Source organism: Oryzias melastigma, linkage group LG3 (genome assembly GCF_002922805.2).
Source record: "Oryzias melastigma strain HK-1 linkage group LG3, ASM292280v2, whole genome shotgun sequence".
Taxonomy (NCBI): Eukaryota; Metazoa; Chordata; class Actinopteri; order Beloniformes; family Adrianichthyidae; genus Oryzias; species Oryzias melastigma.
The window spans coordinates 10,427,804-10,439,658 of record NC_050514.1 but is presented as its reverse complement, the minus strand read 5'-3'; the positions used below and the strand labels follow the sequence as shown (position 1 = coordinate 10,439,658).

The 11,855-nt window shown below is 39.8% G+C and overlaps 1 protein-coding gene across 1 annotated transcript in view; it reads right to left on the bottom strand.

The window, feature by feature from the left end:
• Positions 1–25: 25 nt before the first annotated feature.
• The window catches only part of secisbp2l (SECIS binding protein 2-like), a gene marked incomplete in the record, with an annotated part of 17,249 nt that continues 5,419 nt past the window's right edge, over positions 26–11,855 (bottom strand). Inside the window, 14 exon segments of the mRNA XM_024295641.2 lie at positions 26–2,412; positions 4,765–4,984; positions 5,224–5,378; positions 5,585–5,805; positions 7,915–8,077; positions 8,154–8,286; positions 8,369–8,541; positions 8,628–8,769; positions 9,067–9,234; positions 9,633–9,743; positions 9,834–9,944; positions 10,719–10,831; positions 10,950–10,974; positions 11,691–11,855. Coding sequence (XP_024151409.1) covers positions 1,802–2,412; positions 4,765–4,984; positions 5,224–5,378; positions 5,585–5,805; positions 7,915–8,077; positions 8,154–8,286; positions 8,369–8,541; positions 8,628–8,769; positions 9,067–9,234; positions 9,633–9,743; positions 9,834–9,944; positions 10,719–10,831; positions 10,950–10,974; positions 11,691–11,855 — 2,511 coding nt within the window.

Genomic DNA, 11,855 nt, shown 5'->3' with positions numbered 1-11,855 from the left:
AAAGAAGAGGAGCCAGGAGTCCAACTGATTTACTTAAACAACATTTTAATGATGTTAATTATCAGTCCATATAGGGTAAAAGTTAATGTGATTATGAGAGACGGCCTCTAACAATGTGTTCTAGTAATTTACAGAGGGAGACGCTCTTAAATATCCATATAAAGACAAAGAACACTGAAAATAAAAGTACTTCATTATACCATTTTTTCCTCCTTATTTGTTGTTCACATTAGTTACAAGACCATTACCAGAGTTGTATTTACATAGTGCAAAAAAACACACTTGCTGTCAATAAACATACTTCAAATACTCGAATGAGAAAAAAAAAAAAAAAAAACACACCCACACACAACGTACCTTCAATCAAACTAGAAATACTTTCAATAGTTGGATATTCTTTACAGACATCTCATCTCCCACATTGCAAACTGCCCAACAAAATACATGAACTCATCACTGTTACTGGGCCGATATCACACTAGAATTCTCTATCAAATACCATCATGAAATTGGATTCCAATTATTAACATTTTAAAAGTAATCAATGGCTTCAAGAGCAGGATAAAAGTGTTTTTTTCTTTTTAATAAAATGCAAGATTTTTCTTGTACATGTGTATTTACATACGGACACCATGGTGCCGAAGTCTGACTCACAGTTCCCACTTGATTGGTTTACTTTTTAAAAAATCCTTTAAAAATGTTTATAAAATTCAAAGCGCTTGCTGAGATCAAATTCCAGTTCCCAGCAGGCACCAGTACTATTTTACGTTTATGGGCAACGCCAAACTTTGCAAACTCCGGTAAACTTATTCTCTGGCATCTCAGCTCTAAATGTAAACACCTCAAGGGATCCCAAAGCAGGACTCCATCTCACTGCTCTGCTCGTTTACCCAATCAGCTGCAAACTGGATTTGAAAGCAAATAAATGGCAAATTTGATGGTGAAAGGAATCTTAAAGGTTCGGCAGTCACATGGGAGAGCAAACACTTAAGACAATAAATCAGAGCACTTTTCTGTTTTTTTTTTTTTCCTTCATACAGAACAAACATCTGAAATTCAAGACAAGTCGTTGCAGACAAAAACAACCTTTTACACTAGATCAATAAGACAAATTATTACAGGTTTTAGTAAAGCTATCTAAAGGAGGTTATATGCACAAAGTTTGTTTCTGTTAAATCATTTCAAATCACCTAAATACAGGATTAGACACTCGTTACTCGGACACTTAAAAACTCTCTGAAGATTGATGGGTTGGAGTGGTTTTGGTACAACAGAACCCCTCAACCTTTTTTTAATAACAAAAGCAAGGATCACTCTGTAATGTGGCTCTTCCTCCAACGCAAAGCAGAAAGATGGAAGCAAAATTATTTACAAAGATAAAGCCATTTAACAGCAAATCAATGCAAAGCATGTGCCTGAAGAAAAAAACAAAACACACACACACACACAAACAAACACAAGCAGAGCTGTAAACTTTCAGAGCTCTGAATGAAGTTGGATTCTCTCCTCTGGGAGACAGAAATCCGCTCCAAATCACTGTAAACATCTCTGAAAGAGTTCAAAGATCCAGATGCTGCGCTCTGCATTCAAGTGTTGCAGGTATGTGGGCAGAAGAAGTGAGGAGATCTTTACAGCTTATAGTGTTTTCCAACAGCTGCTGGTTACCGTCCCTCAAACCGAATGTTTGGGTGTGTCTAGGTTGGTCAAAGTCTCTGCTGTTTGATAGTTGAATACCTGAGATGATGCCGAATGTCAGGGAGGTGGGAGGAAGAGGGAGGTGAGACGGTGATGGAGAGCAGACTCAGCCCGAGACTTTCTTAACCTCCGCTTGCTCTTTGTTTTCTATTCTGGTCTCTGACAGTTCGGCCGAATCAAGGTCCTCCTCCTCTTCGCTCTGACCCCTGTCCTCTTCGTCCTCCTCCTCCTCATCCTCTGTACTTCCTTGGCTTTTCCCCAAGTTCAGATTCTCCAGGGTCTTCGATACCCAGGATTCAATGCGGCTACTCAGGGTAGGCACCTCTACAGATATCGGTTCGGGAGTGTAGTCATCCTCTTCCTCCTCGTCCTCATCCTCCTCCTCCAGCATCCCAGGAACCAGAGTGGAGGTGGTGGAAGTGATGGAGGAGTTCAGCGGCCCCCTGCAGCTCCCGTCTAAAGAGCCCGTTTCTGTGCTCTGCTGGGAGGCCAGCTCCAGGCGGTCGTCCGCTCGCACCTCGTCTCGGTCTCCACTGCCCTGCGCCGCGGGTCCCGCCCTCGGCTGGGAGGCAGTAGAGGAGGGCGGGGCGACACTGGCAGGAGCTGTGGTGGCCTCGCCATCCTTCTGGGTGGCTACAGGAGGCGCAGGGCGACTCGGCTCTTCCTCTGCAGCCTCTGGGGCATCAGAATTCTCCACCATGGTCCTCCAGTTAGTTTCTAAAGACACAAATGGAGCAGGATCCACTTCCTCAATTGAGCATAATAACACAATTAAGAACTATTACCAGCAGCAGGTTAATATTGATTTTCCATAGGTCGATTTCAACTTTCCCTACAGAACATGCATTTCCTCCTAACTGATGTAATCAACAATTTAAGCACCAACAAAACCAATCCAAATATAAGACAGAGTTAAGAAGTAGATTTTTTGATTTTAAATTAAATGTATTAATCTACAGAACAGCAACTCAATTTTCTGAAAATAAGTCAGTTTTTACCTATATAGCACTTCTCATAGAAAAAAACCCAAAACAAAAAAATAAAAATCACAAAATGTTTACCAAAAATAAAAGACAGTATGAAACCAAAACCCAAACACAGACAGATTAAAACATCTAACACTGACGAGACTCACTCGGAGTGAAGATAAAAGATAAAATCCCAAAGGGATAAGATCAACTAAAAGCTTTTCTGCATAGAAATTCCTTGATGCGAGTTTTGAAGCACTCAGTTGATCTGACGTAGTGACAAAGAAAAGGATTGACAGGTTGAAAGGAGAAATCTCGTTTTGTTGCAGGTTTTTGGAATATTTAAAGACCCACTCCAATGAAAATTGTTTTTAATGTTCTTGTAGCATTATTCTCATGATGGAGGAAATACAGAAAAGAATTTGGGATTAAAACTGTTTCTGAGCATTTCCTTATTTGAACTGTGATGATCAGGAGCTGATGAATCCCGTGGTTTGAAAAAGCTCAGGTTTGTGACGCAGCAGCTGCCTTGAGTGGGCTAAAGTCTCCTTTTTCCACTACAATTCTAATGTATCCACTTGAAGACAAATAGATCCATTAAGGTCTTTATTTTTTCTCATCTGAGCAGGCATCTAGATCAAAACTGTAGGGCTGGATAACTCTCGTTATTACTCCCCATGTTTTTACGCTAATGTTAGCTTGGGCTTGTGAGGTGCTATAAACTAGCAGGAGTGTCACTGTGATCATCTTCTAATTTATTGTAAAAGCATTCCCAAAGGTCTCTTCATTATGATTATGCCCTTTTTAGTCAAAATGAAAACTTGTTTTCTAGGACATAGTTTCTGCAGAGCGGCAGTAGTTAATTAGAAATTTGCCTCAGAGTTATGAGGGGAGCCGCCCTGCCTAACCCATCAGATGAGAAAAACAAAGATGTTCATCGATTTAGTTGTCTACAAGTGGATGCATTTGAATCATAGATAGTATATAGAAAGAACTGGACTATTTATCCCCTCCCCGTTCACGTCCCAAATAGGAAGTACCCGCTAGCCCCGTCACTCTATGTGTTAGAATAACCATTGTTGCTCTGGTGTCTCTTTTTAACATGTTCTTGCTAAACCTTTTTTTTTTTTGGATACATTTTCTTTACCGCAAGTTATTCAAGTTGTGAACTGGCCAATCAGATGCCTCAATAAAACCATGTGGTGCCTGCTGGCCCCACCTCAAACATTCAAAACGTTTGTTTGACAGATTGAGCCCGCTCTCAGTGGAAGGGGTGTGTCTTTCCAACAAACTCACTCCTGATTAGTGAGAGTGGTTGCCAGAGAAATGATGACTCAGACCGACTCGGACCAATCCCTGCTTACTAACATATAACCGCGGAAAAATGGTGACTGAATTGACTTAATTTCGTTGGAACCGGAGGTAAGGCATTTTCTATTGGTGACGTCACAGCCTTGTTTTGTCCATCTGTATATATGTCAACGATCAGAATGGAGCGGAGCTGGGAGCTTGTGGCCCACCGACTGTAACATCTACATCACAGCTACAAGGTTTATCCAAAACCATTCTTTCGTCTGCTCCAGATTCACCACAATTTGAATAAAGAAATACTCAAATGCAATTCTAAGCAGATTTTTTTTTTTAAATACATGTCCTCCATCATGAGAAAAACACTACAAGAACATGTCAAACAGGATTTTCATTTGAGATGGTCTTTAAAGACTTTGGCTTGTAGATTATAAGGATCGGGCCTTAGACTAGGGGCTTAAAAGGTCAGTAAAACATGTCAGTGGCTTTAAAGTGAAAGTTTGCCTGTAAAGAGACTTTGTTATCAAAACTGGGTCCATCTCTTCACTCTTACAAGTCTGTCTTGATATTCCCACTACTTCCTGTCTACATTCAAGGCCATTTCCTGTGCCCCATCCGTTTTTTTATTTAACAGTGAACAAAAGATGTTTGTAGTTGGGTCTGTACTCAATATCACCTTGATCTGGCAATAAATACATTTTAAAAAGTTGTTTAACTCACTATAAGTGAGGTGCAGCCTGTTTCCTATAAAAGTTTTGCATCTTTATAAAAAGTCTCTGAAACATGAGCTTACCATACTCCTTCTCGTTGACCTCAGAGATGGGCTCAGACAGGATGGAGCAGAAGGAGATAGCCGAAGCGGCAGAGTGGTTGCGGGAATGTCCCATGTGGTGAGGGACCTTCTTGTCATGTTTCAGAGCCTCCTCTGCCTGCTCTTGCTCAAGAGCAGACACCATCTCTTTATAAGCTTTCCTGGCCTCCTCTGTCAGAGACACCAGCTGATTGAAGAGTCCCTGAAAGACCAGGTAGACATGTTTAGACATCCCCTCTTTCTGTTGTAACAGTTTGCATAGCTCTACTTTCTAATCCTTTTTAAACATGTTATATTTTCATTCAATCAGGCAGTGTAAGGACAGCAATGCCAGACAGTGTATTGCTTCACACTCAGCATTAAGGGCTTGGGTTGAGGGGGTTAAACCAGCAAACAGCTCGCGTGACAACTAATGGGACTCAAACTGAATCTCTAACTTACCTCGGCTCCAGAATAGTTGAAAATTCCAACGACGCTAACAGGCACCAGCTTGTTGACGCAGCGCCCGAGAGCTTTTCTGCCCAAAGCAAACACAAAGGGGATCTCCTGCTCCCTTGCCATGGCAATCACATTATATAAAGCTTCATCTAAACCACCTGCAACACATGAAACAAAGCTTTAAATGTAATAAAAATTTTCAGATAAAAAAAATATGATTCAAAAGCTTGAATGGCTAAAACTATTCTGGGAATGTCATCAAAACAGTGGAATAATTCCCCTATGGAGGTGGAATGTAGCAAACAATCCCTGCAGGTAGACTCGAAATGTAAACATTAACCACAGCACAGTGTGGACGGCTTACCTTTGGCCTGGATCTTCTCGCAGTTAGGAGATATAATAACACACTTTATCTTGTGCAGCTTCATGTGCTTGGTGACCTCTCGGAGTCCCATCACGAGGCGGCGCTTGGATTTCGCCTTGCTGGGATCCTTTTGGTAGACCCTTTCCTGGAAGCGAACCAGCTCCTGCAGCAGCAGGGTCACGCTCTCATCAATCTCCTTGCTCAGCACCTGGTTACAGTACCTACAGTAGGCAAAACAAGACAAGAGAGAGACAAAGTCTTAGGTCTATGATGTTAGTTTTATTGATTGTGCGATTCAAAAATGTAAGATCTAAATTCTAAATGTTTATAATATGATTACTACAAAAAAACCTTAAATAAAATGTCTGTACTTATATTATTAAAGTAGCAACATAACAGAAGACATTATTTACTAATTGATTTTAAGAGTCAGATGGGGGTGTAGCAATTAATCCATTATATTCCTGCAATGCAACCAGATCCATCAAGTTGTAAATTGAATCGACCTATACTTATAGAATCATTTCAAATTGACTATAACTGAAATTGGAAAAAACCCACAGGATTGATACATGGTAGGTTTATTTTCCTCAACTTAAAAATGATCAAGTTCCATCAGAGCGGACAACACATGTGACGGCAGCAAAAAAGGATGGCACATCATTACAGTCCAATGTGTGGAAACAAAGACATGTGACCATACAGTGTGGTAGAATGTTCTGTTTATAGTATTCTGATGTGGAAAAACAACAGTGGGCTGAACTTTATTTAACTAAAATGTGAATAATGTGACATTCATTCTTGTTGTACACGTATTTAATTTACACTTTATAATTAGTCTTAAACTAGCATGGAAGCAAACAGATTGAAGTGGGCGGGGCCAAGCAGCAACAACAGGTTGAACAGATTCTGATCTGTTCGATCAGCTCTCGGTCCTAAGAGCTCAGTTTAATCTTAGTGTTACCACAATATAAACCGGTTCACTTTTGCAACCTCGCAGTTTTGCAGATTTCTTTTTTTTAGTCATTTTGAATACTTTCTTTTTTTTTTCAGCACATCGGGTTCTGTGTCCTGCTTTACTGACAATAGTCAACAGCCAATCTCCTGCATGATGCGTTTCCTGTGTAGAAGGCAGCCAGCTTTCCATATATCTATGATCACAAGCAGATCTTTGTTTTCAGTTTATAATACTTTTTCCACAAAAGTTTGAACTTTGAGTTTAAAACAAAGAAGAAAATAGTGAAAATATTCATGTTTGTCTGGGAAAATTGTATCAATTGTGTTGTGAGGGGTTATTACATCTGTAAGAACTGTAAAAAAAATTACTTTGCAGATTTAGCAGGTAATTTTTAGAATGTCACTTCCACTTTAAACAAGGGATCACTGCATAATTGATAGCTACTTCCTTTTGTAATTGTTGTTCAAACTTGACAAAGGTACATTGCAGTTTTTTTTTTTTTTAAACGGACCTCGGCAAGAAAAAAAAAAGTGACTGATGGTCAGGCTGGTAAGCAAGTTACAGATGACAGTTACACAAATTCACACACTAAATTTGAACCATCTGCTTGTCCTCAACTTTCTTTTAGTGTTCTTGTCCAGAGTGCTATATTGTACCAACAAGAAGATAATCTCAAATTGGAACCAGTACAGACCGTCCATCATAAGAATACAGATACTGGTCAAAAGTTTAGTTGTTGCTTGTTATCAGCTGGTATCCGATAGATTCAGGAGAAAGCAGATGGATGATTGTTAGTTGAGTACAGAAAGTGATGGTTCTTAAAACAAATCCAGAATGATGGCAATTAAGAAGACTCATAAAAAAGCTATGGACAAAAATGTTAATTTATGGATGAAAATTGGAGTTTAGAGTCCTGTAAATAAAACTTTTTTTCCCTTTAGGACTTGATTTTTGGCTAAAAAGAATGAACATCCAAAATGCCTCTCCCCATCAGATTCAAATATCTAGAAGAGCGTTGACATATGGTCAGAGTTAAGAGAAGGAGACATGCTCCAGAGGCCGTGTGAGGATTTCAATGCAAAAATGTGTTGAGAAAGTACGGGCTGAGACAATCGCCCTTCAGTGGAGGGAACGCAGTGGACAAAGCCGGGTTTGTAACGCCTAGTATACGTTTTTTGCTGAGCCAGAGCAAAATCCTAGAAATGCCAAACTCTACAATTCTTTATTGTAGACATTGCCTCTTCACACTCTGGTTCTTCTCTGAAGCAATGCTGTGTGATGTCTGAGTGGGTTTGATGTTGGAGCAGTTTTCGGACATTAAAATGTCAGAGATTCCACCAAAAAGGGTTGTGGATTAGGAGTGAGCGCTTACTCTCTGAATCTCCGACTGTGGATTTTGGTGATGGCGTTTGAAGCCATTGGACTACCAATTCCAGAGCTGGCGGGAGAACCCTGAGACACCGGGGTGATGCTGTAAGGGGAGTTCTGACTGGCCGGGGACAGAGATGTATCACTGGGAACGCTCAGACCATTTTCTGTGGAATTTAAAAATCAAGACATTTAGACACAAAAAAACAAAAATACTTCCTCTACTAGAGATATTTGACTTGCCTTCCTGGGAAGCAGCTTCCCGTGAAAGATCATCAGTAAAATGTAGACACTCATCCCCATTCTCCTCCTGGCCCAAAGACTCTTGCTCTAAACTCGACTTTCCTTTTTTCCCTTCACGTTCCTTTAAAATGATCTATAAAACATTTTTTTTAAAATGAGTTTTGCATCGGAAAAAAATAGCTTCTATGATTACTAGAGCTCATCACAAAACTGACCTTTTTGAGAGCAGTTGGTCTCTTGACTTTGGGGATCTCCCTCTCTTTACCCCTCTTGATGCGGGGCGCTGTGGAGTCAAGGGGATTATGTGGGGCGGAGTATTGCTGATGCCCCCTCAGCATGGACGGCAAGCTGGAGGAGCCCGAGTTGTAAAAAGGAGTGGTTGTTCCCACTGCAGAAAAACACAATTAATTTACATGCAAAGGTTACAAATAACAAAAAAAGAAACTTTAAGCTTCCTCGTGAATTTGTGCTTACCAGTGAAAGACACGGGCTTGGTGTTGTTGAGTTGCCTGGCCTTCATCGCCTGCTGTTGTTTTTCCAGAGCGGCCAACATGTCTCCCAGATCCAGCTCAACAGAGGTCTTACTCTTTTTCCCCGCTGCTTTGGTGAAAGCTTCCTGTAAGATAAAGAAAGAAAGGCTCCATCACTCTGTTGGCTAATGTAACAGAGGAGAAAAACAAAATCCTTTCATGTTTGATCATAACAAAGATAAGAAAAATCATGCTTTCTTTTTGCCCTTTAACATATATACAAAAAAAGAATTTAATGTGGGTAACAAATCCACCTTTAGAGACATCAGATGTATAAAAACAAATGTATCTGCAGCAAAGAAAGTAACTTAAGAAATGCAACACAGGGAAAACGTAAGGAACAGATTTAAACAAAAAAATAAATGAAAGAAGAGAAGGATAACCTGTAGCTTCTTTTGCTCCATGCTGATTTCAGAGTACTCCTGTGCAGTAGCCAGAGCAGCAGCCAGAGCTTTCTTTCTCTGGCTCTTGGCCCTCTTGGGAACAGAGGTAGTAATTGGAATGGGGGTCTGCACAATGTTGATTGGAGAGTTCTCTGGTAGGTTATCCAGCTGTGATGCACATAGATAGACATTATAGAGACAAACCTAACTCTCTTTCAGATTTTAGACATCTTTTTGCAGCAGATCACAGAAAGGGTTACGTGTTCCATTAGAAACAAGATAAAGGAAAGAAGTCTGAACCAGAATTTAAGTAAACTTGTTGCTTGCATTTTACTTAAATGATTTCAACTGAAACATTGCTGAATAAATCTTTTTTTTTTCTACTCACGCACACACCTCATGTACCTTTTTTGTGTTCTAAATGATCTATTCGAGTCAAACCTGCTATCATTTAAATATAAACGGACACATTTTAGCACTATATTGTGAGTTCCAAGATCAAGATTAAATACTCTCCTCATGTTTAAACACGGTCTTAAAAGGAAAGCTTAAAAGCACTAATGTACCAGGTTTTTGGGCAGTTTAGGTTGTGCGTGCGTCTGCGGGGTAGCGGGTTCTGGTTTGGCGCTGCGTTGGACAGACCCTCCAACAGGTAGATCTGGAAACTCATCCTCATCCTAGAAGATACATACATTTTTTTTTCCATTTTAGCACCACATGGCTGATGTAAAAGGGGAATTCGTGCAATTCAAAGGTACAGGACCAACCTCAAAGTAGAGGGGCTCAGGAGTGAGGTCGCTGCCTGGGACAGCTGCCGGCTGCAGTCTTTGTTCCGGCTGGCTGCATGGCATGTGGCCCAGATAGCCACTGTGAAAATCCTGAAAAGCAGACACAAAGACTGATGAGCCACATTTATGTGTGCTGGGTTACTGGAAAGCGAAACTGAGGAGAAATAAATACCACCTTAAAGAATGATTAAGGAAACACATATGTTTACAATCTGTCAAAACTGGTAAGTTGTATTCTTAGACGAAACTGAGTTATGACAATGACAGGAAACTAAAGAGAATCAGGGTAACATTTAAGAGAGAGAGCTAAAACCCAAGAACAAAATGTTTCCTGTTTTCAATAATTAACCTAATAAAAATATAAAAATTTCCAACATTCCTAACTTGAGATGAAATAACTAAAACATGCACTCACACATGCACATACGTTTAAACAAAAGGAAATAAAAAGGAGAAACTTTAAATATATTTCCTAAAAACAAGATGAAGCTTTTGTTTTGGTAAATATGATCACATTTTACTGTTTCAGTAAGTAGTTTGGATGTGTTAAGTTGGTGAAAAATAGCCTCCCTCACATTGTTTCTGTGCAGACCCCTTAGAAGACTGCTCCTTTTAAGGAAATCTGCACACATACATGGTGCTTTTCCTGAGAGATTTCTTTTTGAACAAAATAAAATAAAGTTGGGCTTGAAAACCAGTCCAACAGGTGTTTCCTGTAAATGACACTCCACGCAGAAAGTGCTTCTTAAAACAGATGTCTCAAACTTTCCAGCCTTATTTTTTAATGTTACAGAGAGAGGATGGGCTACAAAATGTGGCTAAATGGTTGGAATTTAGCAGATGCAGCAGGCAGGTTCATTTTACCTGAGAAAAGTTTCTGTGTTCCGGGTTCTTCCTCTGATCGCCTCTGAGAAAGTGTCCATTTCTGTCTCCCCAGGACTTTGGAGTTGCCTGAGATGCCACATGTACCCAAGAACCTGGGGGAAAAAAAGGAAGACAGTACTGCTTTTTTGTCAAATAAATATAAAATGTACGACAAATTAGTTTAAACAGGAAAGTGTAATTGTTAAAGAAGTAATTTTGAGGAAAACATACCCGTCACTACACCTGTCTCTACTCCCTGAAACAAAAGACAGAGAACGTGTTAGAAAAACAAGCAAGAAACAAATACTTTCATTCTATAAAGCTGTCAGGACAACTGTTTCTATAAATACACATGACATAGTTTTCATTTGACCTTTTGTGTGAATGTTTAGTACATTGTAGTGACTTAATCTAACGCCCGACAGTAACCCAGACAATTAAATTCTGTATTTTTTTGTCTGCGGTTACAAAGGTTTGTAAGACTCAAAGTTATTCTGTTCTCTAAAAGGATTTTACTGCTCGTCATATGATGTAAGGACTGCCCCAAACATAACATCTAAAATGCACATTTTCCACATTTTTAAACAAATTAACAATATCTAGTTAATTTGTTATTTCTAATGTATTTCTCTTGAGTTTTCAGTTATTTCACATCTATAAAGACATGGATTTTACCGTTTAAACGTAGCATAAAAAGAGAAATGATTGGAAAACAGCAGAAATAGATATACAGTGACAATAAAGAGGTAAAATGGTGACTTTTTTTTGACAAAGTTCATGAGGTCTGCATGATCTCACACTGGTTTGAATTTAATGACACAGTTTAAGAGTAGAGGTTGGTGTTGGGCCTTTGTGTCTCTTGCATACAATGGACCTACTATAGCTGTGGCTCAGGCGGCTGGTTTGATGCAAACTTCTGCTTTTCAAACATTTACCGACTCCTGATCATATAGATTTATAAACACAATGTACCAAAGACGGTGCTGTGTTTTCTGCGGTCCGTTTTGTCACCCCAGCTGCCTGGTTGTGTTTTGGGCTGCAGTAGCCACTGTCACTGTCTATGTCTGCCTCGCTGGCGCCCTGCTCGTTGTAGCTTTCGGCCGGGTGGGAAGCCCGTCTTCTTTTAGTTCGGTTTTT